The 19167-nt window shown below is 41.3% G+C and overlaps 1 protein-coding gene across 1 annotated transcript in view; it reads left to right on the top strand.

Annotated features, from left to right (window-relative positions):
- Positions 1-5452: 5452 nt before the first annotated feature.
- The window catches only part of fer (fer (fps/fes related) tyrosine kinase), a 28438-nt gene continuing 14723 nt past the window's right edge, over positions 5453-19167 (top strand). The window contains exons 1-9 of the mRNA XM_069673924.1: positions 5453-5743; positions 6394-6606; positions 12563-12694; positions 15043-15216; positions 15462-15561; positions 15672-15855; positions 17111-17248; positions 18191-18310; positions 18543-18665. Of these exons, the coding sequence (XP_069530025.1) occupies positions 6538-6606; positions 12563-12694; positions 15043-15216; positions 15462-15561; positions 15672-15855; positions 17111-17248; positions 18191-18310; positions 18543-18665 (1040 nt within the window). The 5' untranslated portion in view covers positions 5453-5743; positions 6394-6537. The remainder of the gene's footprint in view (positions 5744-6393; positions 6607-12562; positions 12695-15042; positions 15217-15461; positions 15562-15671; positions 15856-17110; positions 17249-18190; positions 18311-18542; positions 18666-19167) is intronic.

Raw genomic sequence — 19167 nt, 5'->3', positions numbered from 1 at the left:
GTTAAACTTTACAGCAGAAATAAACATGTTTACAGCCTGGTACAAAAAACAGTTTGGGTCTCTATAGCTCATTTCTCTCTTCATGACAACTGTACGGGGAGAATCTTTATACAGCTCACCTGTTTACATTATATTAAGGCTTAAAGTGATGCAGCATTAGGGGCGTGGCCTCTTTGAGTGACAGCTGGGAGCTGCTAGCTGTCTGCTAGCTGTCCCCTCAGCTAACTCAGTCACTGAACGTAACCTCTGGGCCGTGTTTGTGCTGTTGGAGCCTTTTGGAGATTTTTTCATGTAAATATCAGACAGATAATCTGTGTGTGCGCTTTATTGGACGAACAGACCGTCCAACACGTCTCACACACTGTTCTTACACTTCTTATTTTATTTATGTGTTAGCACTGATTAGCAGCTAGCTGTGTCTGTGCTCACCATACCTGGCCTGTTGACTTTGTCTTTTAGCTTATAAGGAGCTAATGAATTAGCCACAGACACAGACTGTTTAGCTTTGATAACTTTTGCGTTTGTGTTTGCTATCTCCTCTCTTCTCTCCAGCTCCACCCTCTTGTCTAAACATGGTCACTTCTGGCTCGAAAAAACAAGATGGTGATGGCCAAAACACCAAACGCGAGGTTCAAAACAGTACAGAAAGCAAGGGGTTACGTCAAATAATGCTACGTCTATTATTTATATGTTCTGTGTGTTTGCATTAACAGCGTGCTGAATTAGCTGTTAGCAGCTCCTGTTAGCAGCTCCTGTTACCTGTGGATTACTTTGATACTGAAGCAGACAGAGATCTGCATATTCTCTGGGTTTCTCAGAGAATCTGTGTTTACTCTGGATGAACATCAGAGATGAAGTCACACTGAATTAAATCAACATGTGGTTCACGTCTGTGGTCTGTTCTGACTCTAATTCTCCTCCTGCAGTGTCCTTGTCCCCCTCCAGCTCTCCAGCACCCCCCTGTGGAGGCTATTCAGTGTGTGTTTATTACAGAGATCACTGTGAGTGTCAGCGGGGATCAAACATCCTGAACGATCAGTGAAATCAGAATTTACCTCCAGTACAAGAGAAAAACACAGAACACAGTTTCACCTGACTCACCTGTTCACACCTCCACACGCTCTTCTTCTTTTCCTTGTTCCTGAACCTTTTCTCTTAAGAAAAACAAACTTCTTGTATTGTAATCCTGTTTCTTCTTCTCCTGTGCTGCTGGACTGTCTGAGTTTGAGGTTGCGAAGTGAAGAAACAATAAAATCTGTTTCTCTGGTTCTGTCTCTCCTTTTCACTGTGTGTGTGAAGCTCACTCGACCGCCTCACCCAAACCTGTTCTACCTGCTGACACTCCCTCTCTCTCTCTGTTCATTCTCTATGGAGCTCCACCTCCCTCTCTAACCCTGACACCCCCTCCTAACCTATTGTTTCTGGGTGTCACTCCACCTCTCTCTCTCAGTTTTTTTCTTCATAATTTAAGGGGGGGGTTTTTTGTTTGAAGACTCTTCCTGTTTATGAAAATATTGAATTTTATTTTAGTAATTTGTTTTGTACCTTATTTTGGTTATTGTCTTAATTTTTCTAAATAACAAAGCTGAATATTGGACATGTGTATCTTTATAGTGTAACTGCACCCACAGGTCTAACCATAACTCCACCCACTGCACAATTTTGAAAAATGCTCAAAGTGGGCAAAGGGCTGAGAGGGGGGTGGAGGGGGGTGAGTGTGTCTGGCAGCTCAGTGACCTCCCCTCCCCTGGCCAGAGAAAAATGGAGAGCGACACAGAGTCACAAGGCACATGTGCCACAGAGGGCTCTTTGAGGTGAAGGACTTCTCCCCTCCAGAGTCCCCTGAAGAGCACTTCAGTGTGGTGGAGGACGGTGGTGGTCCCGAGCCCTATCAGTTCTAGCCGTTGGCTCCAGACCCCTGACGCCTGAAGCCAGAGCTTTAAGAGCTGAGGCAACTCAAGTGCGGCCTGTAACAGTTATTTCTGATTCTGAAGAGAGAATGGGTGCAGTCTCTGAGTGGTAAGGTACCATTAGCTATAGTAGGCTAATGTACAATGTGCTAGCAGTGTAAACTCCCTCTCAAAGACGGGCTGGGAGGGGGGGGTCACCTCTACATCACCATCGGCTGACATGGTCCAGGGCTGATTTAAAACAGTAGATGGCGTGTCGAGACATTTTTACAAATTTGGTAAGAACTGTCTATTAACACCAGCATTGATGTGTTTCATCACAGTACAGCAATCTAATTCAGATTACAGCTCAAAACACATATTTAAGTGTGCAGTTACTCTTTAAAATAGTTTGATTAGATTTCTTGTGTGTTTGACGGCAGAGTTTTAGGAAATAAAACATGAAACACAAGAACAGTTTCAACTGTAACAAATCAAATAAATGCAAAAATAAAGTTCTAACATCCGTCTGTACCTGCAGTCCTCCTGAGTCTGTCACTAACCGGTTGGACAGAAACTTCTTTCTTTCTCCTGGCACCAAGCCCCACCCACACTCTGCTCCTATTGGCTGAAGTTCACAGGCTTGTTTACAAAAGGTCAATTTTTTAATAAGTCTGCACACAGATAACACATCTGATTACAGCTGCATCAAAGTGTTATTAATGTTTATATACAATAATACATGCTAACTGTGTGTTAGCGATGTTTATATACTGATAATACATGCTAACAGTGTGTTATTAATGTTTATATATGATAATACATGCTAACAGTGTGTTATTAATGTTTATATATGATAATACATGCTAACAGTGTGTTATTAATGTTTATATATGATAATACATGCTAACTGTGTGTTAGTGATGTTTATATACGATAATACATGCTAACAGTGTGTTATCAATGTTTATATATGATAATACATGCTAACTGTGTGTTAGCGATGTTTATATACTGATAATACATGCTAACAGCGTGTTATCAATGTTTATATATGATAATACATGCTAACTGTGTGTTAGCGATGTTCATATACTGATAATACATGCTAACAGTGTGTTATTAATGTTTATATATGATAATACATGCTAACAGTGTGTTATTAATGTTTATATATGATAATACATGCTAACTGTGTGTTAACAATGTTTATTTACGATAATACATGCTAACAGTGTGTTAGCGATGTTTATATACGAAAATACATGCTAACAGTGTGTTATCAATGTTTATATATGATAATACATGCTAACTGTGTGTTAGCGATGTTTATATACTGATAATACATGCTAACTGTGTGTTAGCGATGTTTATATACGAAAATACATGCTAACAGTGTGTTATTAATGTTTATATTCGATAATACATGCTAACTGTGTGTTAGCGATGTTTATATACTGATAATACATGCTAACAGTGTGTTATTTATGTTTATATACTGATAATACATGCTAACTGTGTGTTAGCGATGTTTATATACTGATAATACATGCTAACAGTGTGTTATTAATGTTTATATATGATAATACATGCTAACAGTGTGTTATTAATGTTTATATATGATAATACATGCTAACTGTGTGTTAGTGATGTTTATATATGATAATACATGCTAACAGTGTGTTATTAATGTTTATATATGATAATACATGCTAACTGTGTGTTAGCAATGTTTATTTACGATAATACATGCTAACAGTGTGTTAGCGATGTATATATACGAAAATACATGCTAACAGTGTGTTATTAATGTTTATATATGATAATACATGCTAACAGTGTGTTATCAATGTTTATATATGATAATACATGCTAACTGTGTGTTAGCGATGTTTATATACGATAATACATGCTAACTGTGTGTTAGCGATGTTTATATACTGATAATACATGCTAACTGTGTGTTAGCGATGTTTATATACGAAAATACATGCTAACAGTGTGTTATTAATGTTTATATACGATAATAAATGCTAACAGTGTGTTATCAATGTTTATATATGATAATACATGCTAACAGTGTGTTATCAATGTTTATATATGATAATACATGCTAACTGTGTGTTAGCAATGTTTATATACTGATAATACATGCTAACAGTGTGTTATTTATGTTTATATATGATAATACATGCTAACTGTGTGTTAGTGATGTTTATATACTGATAATACATGCTAACTGTGTGTTAGCAATGTTTATATACGATAATACATGTTTATATACGATAATACATGCTAACAGCGTGTTATCAATGTTTATATATGATAATACATGCTAACTGTGTGTTAGCGATGTTTATATACTGATAATACATGCTAACAGTGTGTTATTAATGTTTATATATGATAATACATGCTAACTGTGTGTTAGCAATGTTTATTTACGATAATACATGCTAACAGTGTGTTAGCGATGTTTATATACGAAAATACATGGTAACAGTGTGTTATTAATGTTTATATACGATAATACATGCTAACAGTGTGTTATCAATGTTTATATATGATAATACATGCTAACTGTGTGTTAGCAATGTTTATATATGATAATACATGCTAACTGTGTGTTAGCGATGTTTATATACTGATAATACATGCTAACTGTGTGTTAGCGATGTTTACATACTGATAATACATGCTAACTGTGTGTTAGCGATGTTTATATACTGATAATACATGCTAACAGTGTGTTAGTGATGTTTATATACGATAATACATGCTAACTGTGTGTTATTAATGTTTATATACTGATAATACATGCTAACAGTGTGTTATTTATGTTTATATATGATAATACATGCTAACTGTGTGTTATTAATGTTTATATATGATAATACATGCTAACTGTGTGTTATTAATGTTTATATACTGATAATACATGCTAACTGTGTGTTAGTGATGTTTATATACTGATAATACATGCTAACTGTGTGTTAGCGATGTTTATATACTGATAATACATGCTAACAGTGTGTTATTTATGTTTATATATGATAATACATGCTAACTGTGTGTTAGTGATGTTTATATACTGATAATACATGCTAACTGTGTGTTAGCAATGTTTATATATGATAATACATGCTAACAGTGTGTTATTAATGTTTATATACGGTAATACATGCTAACTGTGTGTTAGCGATGTTTATATACTGATAATACATGCTAACAGTGTGTTATTAATGTTTATATACGATAATACATGCTAACAGTGTGTTATTAATGTTTATATACGATAATACATGCTAACAGTGTGTTATTAATGTTTACTCATAATACATGCTAACTGTGTGTTAGCAATGTTTATATACTGATAATACATGCTAATGAATGTTGTTCAAAGGCATTTGTGCAGATGGTTTTACTCCTTAGTGGTTTCCCTCCCGTTATAATCACATTTAGATTTTAAAATCTATAAAAAAAATGTTAAATATAATTAAGAATCCCCCCCCGCCCTTCTCCCCCTATTCCGTTTCCCGCGGAAGCCCCTCCCTGTTGGCCGTTAGCCTCCTAGCTCTGTAGCCGGACGACAGGAGGTCTATCCGGAGAAACGGGGTAGAAAAACACGGAGAAGCGGAGGAAATGAGCCCGGCAGAGGACGGCAGAGGAGCGGGGTGACCGGACAGCGAGTCTGCCACCACACAAACCTCTTCACGGTGCGTTTAACCTGCTGAAAAGTGCCGAGGAGAAGCCGAAAAACACCGAACCTTTCCCGACTCTCCCACTCCTCCTCCGTCTGCTCTTCTTTTATTAAGTTACCTGGAGAAACGGATACAACACAGAAAGAGATAGAGGTTGGTATTGTCCTTTTGTAAGGTTGTAAGCTTGTGTTAAATCTGGTTTTAAAAAGTTTAACTGGCGTCGTTATCATACTAGCTTCAATTTTCCTTTAGTTCTAATGGAAACTTCCGAACTATCCCGCTAGCCTGCTAGCTTTAGATTCCCGTTAGTTTAAATAGGGGAACGGTTAGCGTTAGCCTAGCTTCAGTTTTACAGCAACTCTGGTAGAACTTAAAGAGTTCGGAGACGTTAAAGGGATTAAAAACTGTTTTTTAAGAAGAGAACTAACTTAACTGTTGGGTGTCATTCAACGTTCAACGTTTGTGAAGGAGTTTTAAAGTGTTTGGAAAGCTGGGAAGAAGGAAGGAGCATGTTTGACAGTCAGACAGAATGAAGTTCACAGCTTACAGACAGGCTATATTTAATTTAAAAACATGCAGGGCTTCTGAAGGTTCTTATATCATTTCAGTGGTTGTTTAATTTTGTCTGAAAGCTTATTCACTTTTTAACATCGAATTTAGATCCTTTGGAGTCACCTTGAATGTGCTTGGAAAATTTTTAAGGAAGTTTGATAACGTAACATGTTTGTGACTTTTATTTAATTGAGAATCTGTGTGTCATTATTACACATCATGTCTTTCTGATAACCCCTCTCTCTCCACAGAGGACCATGCAATTTTGCCTTGCTTTACCCTGCAGTTAGAGAGAGAGAGAGATAGTGTGTGTGTGTGTGTGTGTTTGTGTGTGAGAGAGAGAGAGAGAGAGAGAGAGAGAGAGAGAGATAGAGAGAGAAAGAGAGGGATCCAGAATGGGGTTCGGTCGGGATCTGAGGAATTCCCACGAGGGATTACTGAAGCTGCAAGACTGGGAGTTAAAGGTACAACAAATGAATCAAATCAGAGATGTTTGAATTAGTGTGTTTCCTAGTGCCGCCCCCTAGTGCTGCGTTTGTTTGACAGAATACCCCAATACAGCCAATCAGATCTGAGGCCCTTAACACACCTGGTATCAACATGTGGTTTTCGTCATCGGATTGAAAGTGGACAGCCTTAACTACAGGTGTGAACACAGCCAGGACGGATTGAGGACGCATTCAGATCCGATCAGGCCACATACGGAGGTGGTCTGGGACGCATTTATGCACATACATCTGGCAGTGTGTACGCACATGTCCTGGGTCACATTAAGCACCGCCCACTCTCCCGGTATCCACAGCAACAATCACGCGGTTACAGGAGATCACTCACCTCTCATTGTGTAACGTGAAAATCTTATTTATTTCTCATGTCACTCCAGCATGTGTAGCGTAATCGTAGTTTAAGCATGAGAGCGGAGTGTGCATGGAAACACAGACAGATCGTGTCTGTGTTTATTCAGTAAGCAGACTGCATTTTAGTTGTACCGGGACGATCCTGAACTGACGAGGAGGAGAGGCAGCGCAGGTCCACGAGTATTTCATCACAGTTCATAAATCAAGTGATCCACTTGTAGTTATTACATAATAATGTAGCAGGGAGGACACCGATTGTGACACATAGTGTTTCTCATGTTCTGCCCCTGACTCAATAATGTTGCGATAAGTATATTAATATATATATTAATATTAATATATATATTAATATTAATATCCGCTTGTCATTTCGAAACACAGCGAGGGAAAACAAACCAGCAGCTCCAGCAACCACATTCTTGAACGAGTTTGCCACCGGCTTCCTGGAGTACTTCGACCTCAACACGGATCCATACCAATGGATCCGACTTAAACTGATTTAAGTAGAAAGAAGAAAGAAGCAGAGCTAGTTGCCGACTAGCGAACTAGCTGCTAAGCCGGCTGGGCTAACAGCTGTTTGGCTAACAGCTGATATCTCCCGATAACAGCTAGCGACAACCGGCTACATGGGTCCAAAGAAGATCCCCGCTGCTGAGGAGGTCGAAGACATTAAAAAGTTGCTCGACTTCTTAACAGAAGAAATTTCTGCTGTCAGGCTGCAGCAGAAAGGTATTCTGGACTTGGTTGAGGAGTCGAAAGCGCTGCGGATTCAGAACCCGGAGAAGGACAAGCAGATAGCCTACCTGGAGAACAGAGTGGCGGACCTGGAGCAGTACACCAGAATTAATAACATTATCGTCACGGGGCTCCATATAAAACCCCGGTCATACGCTCGGGCGGTGACGGCTGACAATGGGGGGGAGCCCGGGGAGCTGGATGTTAGCTCCACGGAGCAACAGTTGGCTGCTTTCCTGCAGTCCAAGGGGATTGACCTGGACTGTAATAACATCGAGGCATGCCACCCTCTGCCCAGGAGAAACGCCAGCGACAAACCAGCTATTGTCATCAGGTTTGTTAATAGGAAACACAAGACCGCACTGTTAAAACAAGGAAGAAAGCTTAAAGGATCCAACGTCTTCATGAATGAGCATCTGACCGAACGCAACGCCGACATAGCTGGAAAGGCACGCTACTTGAAGAAACGGAGGAAAATTCAGAACACTTGGACCGCTAACTGCAAAATATTCATTAAGCTGAACGGATCACCTGAGGAGGCCAAAGTATTGGTTGTCAGAGATATTGAGGATCTGGATAAATACCAATGACCAACATGAACAAGACCATAAATAAGGTAACAAGCAACTATACACACAACCATGACACGCACTGAAAGAAATCACTCAGCTACATCTGGAAGCAACAGCCACATATCTCAGAGGATCAAGGAACAAGACCAACAGGTCCTGAAATCATTTGATTGCAGGATTGGAATATGAAATAGACACAGACAATAATTTCTTCTCTTCCATCATCAACAACTGCTGCTATTATACTGAGAACAGTACAGCCGGAGCATAAAGACAGATGGAAAGTTTTTAATTATCCACTTCAATAGCAGAAGCATGTATGCAAATTTCAGTCTCATCAAGGAGTATTTACAGCAATTTTCACAACCGTTCAGCATCATTGCCATATCTGAAACCTGGATCAATAATGGAAAGGGCACGGACTTTGAGTTGGAGGGTTATGAACTCGGGTACATAAACAGACAAAACAAAGGTGGAGGAGGAGTGGCCATGTATGTGAACAAGGCTTTGAAATTCAAGGTGATCGACAGTATGACAACAGTGATTGATAACACACTGGAATGTTTGACAATTGAAATCTGCAAAGAAAAAACTAAAAACGTAATCATTAGTTGTTTACCAGCACCAGGCTCTAGTATTGAGGTCTTTACAGACTGGATGGAGGAATGATTCTCAAAGCAGAGTCACAAAACAATTTTCATTTGTGGAGATTTCAATATTGACCTGTTAAATCCAAATAAACACAAAATGACTGATTTTATCAACACAATGTACAGTATGAGTTTACATCCAAACATTACCAGACCCAGCAGACTCACATCGCACTGTGCCACTCTGATAGACAATATATTCACTAATGACATAGAAAACAACACAGTAAGTGGATTATTAATAAATGATATCAGCGACCACCTGCCAGTGTTCACAGTTTATGACAGAAACTATAAGAGGAAAAGGCCTGACAAACTAAAACAATTCAGACGGGTTAGATCAGAGGATTCGATGAATGCTTTAAAAGATGACTTACTGGGGGCGCTGGTTTAGCTCAGTTGGTAGAGCGGGCGCCCCATGTACAGAGGCTGCAGCCCTCGTCGCACTGATCGCAGGCTTGACTCCCGGTCTGCCGATCATTTGTGCATGTCATCCCCCACTCTCTACCCCCATTTCCTGTCTATCTTCAGCTGTCCTATAAATAAAAGGCAAAAAAGCCAAAAAAATAATCTTTAAAAAAAAAAAAAAAGATGACTTACTGGCACGGAACTGGGATAAAATATATCTAAAAAAAGACATTAATGGTGCTTATTCCTGAGAGTATTCACATTATTATACAATAAAAACTGCCCAATAAGACAATATAGTAGGAAACATAAATACACAGAATGTCCATGGATCACGAAAGGTTTACAAATGTCTGTAAAAAGAAAAATGCATTGTACAGAGATTTCATAAAGCAGAAAACTAAAGAGGCGGAGAATAGATATAACAAATCTCAACATAAATGTATTAATACTAGATAAAAAAACATGCGATTGGGATATTCATCGATCTAAAAAAGCATTTGACACAATAAATCACCACATATTGATAAATAAACTGGAACGTTACGGCATCAGGGGTATAGTTTCAAACTGGATTAAGAGTTACTTAAGCAACAGGCAACAGTTTGTGAAGTTTGGAGATTGTTGCTCCTCATGTTTGGACATCACTTGTGGTGTCCCCCAGGGGTCAGTGTTGGGGCCTAAATTATTCATATTATATATATCAATGACATTTGCAATGTATCAAAAGTATTGAAGCTTGTTTTGTTTGCTGATGATACAAATATCTTTTGTTCTGGTGATGATTTGAAGCAATTACTGGAGGTGATCACGTCAGAAATATGCAAATTAAAAACATGGTTCAACAGTAATAAATTATCATTAAACTTGAACAAAACTAAGATAATACTGTTTGGAAACAGCAGTATAAACACAGAAACAAAGATTCAGATAAATGGGGTTAATATTGAGAGAGTTAATGAAAATACATTTCCTGGGATCACAGTTGATCAAACACTCATAAAACATGTCCATTCCAAAGTGTCAAGAAGCATCGCGATATTAAACAAAGCGAAACGGGTTCTAGATCATAAATCACTCCTTTACTGTTCACTGGTTTCACCTTATTTCAGTTACTGTGCAGAGGTTTGGGGCAGTAAAAGTTCAATACATTCACTATTTATTCTCCAAAAAAGAGCAGTAAGGATAGTTCACAATGCTGAGTATCGAGATCATACAAACTCACTATTTTTACAGTTAGAAATATTAAAATCTGCAGATCTGGTGGGATTTCAAACTGCACAAATTATGTTCAAAGCGAAAAATAAGCAACTACCAGAAAATATACAAAAATGTTCACTGAAAGAGAAGGACGTTACAATTTAAGGGGATTATTTAATTTCAAAAATAAGGTGCGCACAACCAAGAAACGTTTTTGTATTTCTGTCTGTGGGGTGAAGCTATGGAACAGTTTGAATGATGAGCTTGAGGGATGTCCAAACATAAACCAATTCAAAAAGAGGTCTAAGGATATAATTTTCACAAGGTACAGGGATGAAGGTGTGATTACAACCAGGTGTTTGTTTGCTGTTTATTTATTTGGTTTGTTATTTATATACATTTATATCGATAGTAAGTTAATATTTTTGGTTACAATAAATAATTACGTTATATATTTGATATGAACATATTTGTAATAAATTTGTATTAAAACTATATATAGGTAAGTTTATGTAAATAAATATTGAGGTTTATATATAAGGAAGCGGAACGGGGGTGGGATTAAATAAGTTTGTACTTCTTCCCACTCCTTTTCGGACGTGTATGCAGAGTCATCAAGTGTTTGACAATCTGACTGAGTTATGCTTTCTGTTTGTGTAATTATTGTTTTCTGTATGACCTTCTTTTTTACATGTTCGAAATAAATTTCAATCCAATCCAATATAAGTATAAACATCAAGCTTCATGATCAAAGTTTGATATCACGTCATCATTTCACTCCATTCCCCCCCCGGTGATATGTTGTTTTTAAAGTCTAATGAAGGTGATTGAGGCTCCGTGTTCATTTGCATCCAGAGAAAGTGAGATCCAATCACAAGTGGTCACTTAAGATGCTTTTGAAGCCGCATTTAAATGCAAAGTGTGAACACTAGCGCTTTGAGCTGACCACTTGTGATCCAATCAAGAAAACCACATGTTAATACCAGGTGTGTTAAGGGCCAACCAGAACATCAGCGTTAGCTTCATGCTCAAGTCTCCCTCTCATCTAATTTACCAGCATGAACATGAGCTGCTCTGCTAACAGAGTGCAAGCTAAAAGCTAATGCGCTGCTCTGCTAACAGAGTGCAAGCTAAAAGCTAACGAGCTGCTCTGCTAACAGAGTGCAAGCTAAAAGCTAATGCGCTGCTAAAAGCTAACGAGCTGCTCTCTTAACAGAGTGCGAGCTAAAAGCTAACGAGCTGTTCTTCTAACAGTGTGCAAGCTAAAGGCTAACCAGCTGCTCTGCTAATATTGTGCAAACTAAAGCTAACAAGTTACTCTGATAACAGTGTGCAAGCTAAAAGCTAACTAGCGACTCAGCTACGACACATTAAACATGAATCACCTGATTGTGAGGATCCTCTTTGGCTAACAGAGTTTTAGCTCCTTGTGTCTGCTTCACTCTCATCTCAACTGGTGTGTCCGAAACCGCATACTATCATACTAATCATACCAAACGTGACGTCAAATTGAGTATGCTATGCGTTCCCATCTCATAGTATGCAATTTTGTGTATGCGAGAAATGCCCGGATGTATACTAGATCGGCCCGGATATTTGAGTATGAGACGGGAGCTCACTGGTTGTACTCAACTGCCCCATAATGCATTGCGGCTATTCAGCTTCTACTATGGCGGAGATGGACCGGAGATCAGAGCGGACATACGTAAACGATTAAGTCACGTGATACGGAGAAGACGGCTCTGAGTATGATGCCACCGGCATCCTAATAGTCAGGTTAGTAGGCAGTATGCAGTACATACTGTTTGAGTCTGTAGTAGGCAGTATGTAGTAGGCAGTATGTAGTAGGCAGTACGTTAGTAGGCAGTATGTTAGTATGCGGTTTCGAACACAGCAAACGCGTTTCTAACAGAGAGGAACACTTGTTTGCTTCCTGCTTAGTGTGTGACCGTGTGTGTGTGTGTGTGTGTGTGTGTGTGTGTGTGTGCCGCCCTCTAGCTGCTGGAGACAGTGAAGCGTTTCATGACCCTGCGGGTGAAGAGTGATAAAGAGTACGCCGCTTTGCTGCTCAGCATGACTCAGCAAACTGAGAAACAGGAAGCAGCTGATTACATCAGCACCGTCAGCAAGGTGAGACACACATGTCCATCAGGTCATCAAGCCCCGCCCACTGTCACCCCTGGTCTCTGTCTCAGTTCTAGAGCCGAGTGCACCAGCTGGGTGTAATGTTACGTCCGACCTAGAGCTGAATGTTACGACAGACTTTAAGCTACACCCTGTGTTAGACTGAAGCCCTGTTTGTGCTGCACCAGGGTTTATCTTTTAGGCCGAGAATGGAGCAGGCGTAAGTTTAGAAAGTCAGACATAAATCCAAGGCAAAACCAAGCAGCAACCTCTGCTGTAGAAAAATGAAGCCAATGCTGAAGTGCAAAGAACTGCAGTTCCTCGAGTGGCCACTGGAGACCAGTTGGAAAATGCACACTTTTACAGCAGAAATAAACATGTTTACAGCCTGGTACAAAAAACGGTTGTGTTATAAATAGCTAATTTTATTGTTCAGGATAACTGTACGGGGGTGAATTTTTTTATAACACACTCGTTTTAATTATATTAAGCCTTAAATCATAGGGGCGGGGTCACTTGAGTGACAGGTGGGTCCTGCTGGCTGTCTGCTAGACGTCAACACAGACACACACACACTGAGCTTACCTTCACCTGTTTGTGTTGTTGGAGACTTTAGAGGACAAATAATCTCTCTGTGTGTTTATGGAACTTTGTGTCCGTGCAGTCTGAGCTCCAGCTTTTCAGTCCGTTAAATGTTTGTGTTATTGTGTCGATATATTTTTAGCACTAAGTAGCAGGTATACTGTGCTCGCTTTAGCTGCTTGTTAGCCTGTGCAGTGTTTATCAAACATTTATTTAATCGTCAGCTAGTAAACTTTATAAAAATTTTGTACATTTTATATATATATCTATATAGATAGATATATATATTTTGATCTTTATTTTTTACCCTCTGTGTGCTGATTCTTTCCTATTGTATTGTACTGTATAAGCTGCTGGAGACTGAATTTCCCAGAGGGAGTCATCCCAAAGGGATCAATAAAGTTGAGTCTAAGTCTAAGTCTAAGTCTAAACAGGATTCAGGAGTTGTTGGCTTTCCCCCGGAGAGATTACAGTGGACCGTGGTGATGAGGAGACCGGTTATTTTACGTTTCCCTTTATGAGTCTGCAATGTCTTTAGTCTGATAACTAAACACCTGCAGTCAGTTGCCGTCACAAACAGAATCTCCTCCTGGCAAAGTCAAACTAGCTCATTCATTATTTATGTAGTATATGACTAGCATATAGCCTAGCTTCATAGCCGTAGCTGGCTGATCCATGCGGCCCGCCCATAGAGCTCAGCCATAGGCTTCAGCTCACTCGCGCTTCACCTCTTTGCCCGTCTCTGGATTAGCCGGCTCTGGCATTTCCAATATGGTGACCGCCAGCGGCGGCGCAATTCGGGCTTGAAAACGCCTCTTCAGAAACCAGTGGGTGACCTCACTGAGACCACGTCCATTATTTATACAGTCTATGGGTAAAACAAACAGTAAAAGTAACGGTCCCAAACATAAATGGAAGCACGTCTTGTTTACAGGATGATTAATGAAAGGGCCTTAAGACAAGAGAGAGTCAGCCGTGATTGGACCAACCCACTGGAGATCTACTCGGACAGTGATCAGCTGATTGACAGGTTTTGCTTCAGTCAGACTCGGTGTAAATTTGAATCAAGAAGTCGGTTGTAGCTAAATCAGGAGTAAGAAAAAAGACCTTTTGGCTCTTTACATCCAGCTGCAGTGCTCGGCTCCTGGTCCCAGCCTATGTCCTGGTCCCTGTCTCTGTCTCTGTCTATGTCCTGGTCTCTATCTCTGTCCTGGTCTCTGTCTCTGTGTCTTTCCTGGTCTCAGTCCTATTCTCTGTCTCAGTTCTGGTCCCTGTCTCTGTCCTAGTCTCTGTCCTGGTCTCAGTCCTAGTCTCTGTCTCTGTCCTGGTCTCTGTCTCTGTCCTGGTCTCTGTCTCTGTCTCTTTCCTGGTCTCAGTCCTATTCTCTGTCTCACTTCTGGTCCCTGTCTCTGTCCTTGTCTCTGTCCTGGTCTCTATCTCTATCTCTGTCCTGGTCTCTGTCCTGGTCTCTGTCCTGGTCTCTGTCCTGGTCTCTATCTCTATCTCTGTCCTGGTCTCAGTCCTATTCTCTGTCCTGGTCTCAGTCCTATTCTCTGTCTCACTTCTGGTCCCTGTCTCTGTCCTGGTCTCTGTCCTGGTCTCTATCTCTATCTCTGTCCTGGTCTCTGTCCTGGTCTCTATCTCTATCTCTGTCCTGGTCTCTGTCCTGGTCTCTGTCTCTGTCTCTGTCCTGGTCTCAGTCCTAGTCTCTGTCTCTGTCCTGGTCTCTGTCTCTGTCTCTGTCCTGGTCTCAGTCCTAGTCTCTGTCTCAGTCCTGGTCTCAGGTGATCCGACAGACGGAGGCGTTGGGTCGGGTCATGAGGAGTCATGCTGATGACCTGAACTCGGGTCCTCTTCATCGTCTTGCCACACTGATCCGAGACAAGCAGCAGGTGAAGAAGAGTTACCAGAGTCTGCACCAGCAGCTGGAGAGCCACAACCACAAGGTCTGCTGGGAAATACTGTGTGTGTGTGTGTGTGTGTGTGTGTGTGTGTGTGTGTGTGCGTGTGCGTGTGTGTGTGTGTGTGTGCGCGTGCGTGGGGTTACACTGATAAAATACTTTCATCAGTATATTCAGTAATACTTTCAAAGCATTTTTACAGTGGACCTGATGAAAGGAGAATCTTTTAAAATTTCCGTTCACTCTCTTGTCCTTCAGTAACCCTGGTTACGTTGTCTTGTTGTTGACAGGTAACCAGGAGTGACCTGGACAAACTGAAAGCGACGTATCGTCAGCTGAGCCGCGATGCTAACAACGCTAAAGAGAAATACAGAGAAGCTCTGGCTAAAGGTTTCTGCTCTAATTTAGTAAAATATGAATCTTTAGATTATGTAAACTCTTTATGGAGTTTTGTTGTTGAACTCTTCAGCAGAAGATCACTCCCTCTCATCCAATCACAGGTCGGGAGGCTGAGCGTGCTCGGGAGCGTTATGACAAAGCGACGGCGAAGCTCCACAACCTTCACAACCAGTATGTGTTAGCAGTGTGCAGTGCTCAGACACAGCAGGACGAACACCGCCGCCGCTCTGCTCCTGCGCTGCTCGACGCGCTGCAGAGGATGCAGGAGGACATGACGCTTGCCCTGTGAGTCACATGACTGCACACGCTAACATGCTGTGTGAGACGCTAAATGACTCAGTGTGTACTTAGTGTGTACTCAGTGTGTACTCAGTGTGTACTTAGTGTGTACTCACTCTGTACTCAGTGTGTACTCACTCTGTACTCAGTGTGTACTCTGTATGTACTCTGAGTGTACTCGGTGTGTACTCACTCTGTACTCAGTGTGTACTTAGTGTGTACTCAGTGTGTACTCTGTGCACTCAGTGTGTACTCAGTGTGTACTCACTCTGTACTCAGTGTGTACTTAGTGTGTACTCAGTGTGTACTCTGTGTGTACTCACTCTGTACTTTGTGTGTACGCAGTGTGTACTCAGTGTGTACTCTGTGCACTCACTCTGTACTTTGTGTGTACTCAGTGTGTACTTAGTGTGTACTCAGTGTGTACTCTGTGTGTACTCAGTGTGTACTCTGTGTGTACTCACTCTGTACTTTGTGTGTACGCAGTGTGTACTCAGTGTGTACTCTGTGCACTCACTCTGTACTTTGTGTGTACTCAGTGTGTACTCAGTGTGTACTTAGTGTGTACTCAGTGTGTACTCTGTGCACTCAGTGTGCACTCAGTGTGTACTCAGTGTGTACTCACTCTGTACTCAGTGTGTACTCTGTGTGTACTCACTCTGTACTTTGTGTGTACTTTGTGTGTACTCAGTGTGTACTCTGTGCACTCACTCTGTGCACTCACTCTGTACTTTGTGTGTACTCATTGTGTACTCAGTGTGTACTCAGTGTGTACTCTGTGTGTACTCACTCTGTACTTTGTGTGTACGCAGTGTGTACTCAGTGTGTACTCTGTGCACTCAGTGTGTACTCTGTGTGTACTCTGTGTGTACTCACTCTGTACTCGGTGTGTACTCTGTGTGTACTCACTCTGTACTTTGTGTGTACTCAGTGTGTACTCAGTGTGTACTCAGTGTGTACTTACTGTGTACTCAGTGTGTACTCAGTGTGTACTTACTGTGTACTCAGTGTGTACTCAGTGTGTACTTAGTGTGTACTTAGTGTGTACTCAGTGTGTACTCTGTATCCTCGGTGTGTACTCTGTGTGTACTCACTCTGTACTTTGTGTGTACTTACTCTGTACTTTGTGTGTACTTTGTGTGTACTCAGTGTGTACTCAGTCTGTATTGTGTGTGTACTCTGCGTGTGCTCACTCTGTACTTTGTGTGTACTCAGTGTGTACTCACTCTGTACTCAGTGTGTATTGTGTGTGTTACTGCAGTAAGAGTATTCTGGAGGAGTACTGTGAGATAAGCAGTCTGCTGTCGGAGGAGCTGGTGAAGGTCCATCAGGAGATCTCGGCGGCTGTCGAGCAGATCGACCCACTCGCTGAGTACCAACAATTCATCGACGCCTATAGGTGAGACGGTTACCAAGGTAACAGCATATCCGTCTGTCCTGCTCATAGACTGTATAAATAACGGACGCTCTATGGGCGGGCCGTATGACTCAGCCAGCTACGGCTATGAAGCTAGGCTATATGCTCCTCAGCGTAGCTAACGGTTATTATCCATAGACTGTATAAATCATGAATGAGCTGGTTTGACTTTCCCAGGAGGAGATTCTGTCGGTGACTGACTGCAGGTGTTTAGTTATCAGACTAAAGAAGTAGCAGACTCGGTGCTCGCTCGCCCGGTGAGAAAGCAGCGAGCCGACACGTAACGGGAAACGTAAAATAACCGGTCTCTTCATCACTACGGTCCGCTGTAATCTCTCTGGGGGAACGCCAACAACTCCTGACTCCTATTTACTGACCGACGATTAAATAAATAAACACTGCACAGGCTAACAAGCAGCTAAAGCGAGCACAGTATACCTGCTACTTAGTGCTAAAAATATTTCAATACAATCACACTAGCATTTAACTCACCGAAAAGCTGGAGCTCAGACTTCTTGCACGTCCATAAAGTTCCATAAATCCCACAGAGAGATTATTTGTCCAAACTTTGAATTAAAAAATCCCCCAAAGTCTCCAACAACACAAACAGGTGAAGGTAAGCTCAGTGTCTGTGTCTGTGTTGATGTCTAGCAGACAGCCAGCAGGATCCACCTGTCAATCAAGTGATCCGGCCCCTATGATTTAAGGCTTAATATAATTAGAAGGAGTGTGGTATTAAGAAATTCACCCTGTACAGTTATCTTGAACAGTAAAATTAATTATTTATAACAAAACCATTTTTTGTACCAGGCTGTAAACATGTTTATTTCTGCTGTAATGTTATTTCTTCATTTTTCAACACCGGAGGTTGCCGCTTGGTCCTGCTCCTGGTTACCGTGGTAATAGTGTGTCTCCCCCCCCCAGGTCCCCAGAGACGCCTGAGGCGAGTGTGGAGTTTGACTCGTCGCTGGTGGAGGAGACGGACAACCTGCCGGCCAATGAGATCCTCTGGAATACGTTGACGGCTGACAGCCTGCAGGCCATGTGAGCTCCATCAAAATAAAACAACATGCTGCTTCCTGAAGCCTGCCAAAGTAAAAGTCTTCACCTTGAAAGCATCTCATGAGGGTGTAGCCAAGCCTTCCAGTACCATCCAGTACAGTCCTGGCAACGTCTGAATTTAGAAACGTGTCATACGGCAGGAAATGATCAAACTCTATCAAAGTAAAAGTGTATGTGTTTGTTTGTTCATTTTTGTGTGTGTGCGTGTCTCCAGGTTGTCGTCGGCGACGGAAGAGCTGACGCTGACTCAGCAGAATCTGAGGACGAAGGAGGCATTGGCCGACGACCTCAACATCAAAATCCAGACGAGTCAGCAGAGCACGGAGAGGAAGAGCGAGTGAGTCACCTGAAATAAACACAGTAGAAGAAGAAGCTGTTCTCTCTCTGTCTCTCTCTCTGACTGTCTATCTGTCTCCGATGCTGTAATAAGCTCTACGAGCTGTATCAGCCTGTGCACTCAGCCTTAAAGTGTCCTGAGGCTGTGATAATGAGGCCCAGGTGTGTGTACTCATGGTGTGATCTAATATTGTGTCTCCCAAATTAAACTGATGAGTTTTACTGTGATCTTTCTTTCTTTTGAAAAATCATGACCTTAGTTTTATTTACATTCACTCTGATCCAGTTCTCCCAGTAGTTCTGGACGGTGTTCAGGAGGTCTTGTTCTGTTTGTGACAGCAGTTAGAAAAAGACACTTCACATCCTTCCCTGAAGTCCAGTCCTGATGCTGGACACTTTCCAGCAGTGTAGATAAATGGTTCATGTATATGTTGGTGACAGGCTGCAGCTCTGATGGACTCCACGACATTATTTAAAACATTATTTTCGGTTCAGTTTTTGCA

Source organism: Semicossyphus pulcher, unplaced genomic scaffold (assembly GCF_022749685.1).
Source record: "Semicossyphus pulcher isolate SPU_LCO1_2020_fin unplaced genomic scaffold, fSemPul1.0.p SCAF_22, whole genome shotgun sequence".
Taxonomy (NCBI): domain Eukaryota; kingdom Metazoa; phylum Chordata; class Actinopteri; order Labriformes; family Labridae; genus Semicossyphus; species Semicossyphus pulcher.
The sequence above is the reverse complement of the archived record's forward strand: the minus strand, read 5'-3'. Positions and strand labels throughout refer to the sequence as shown.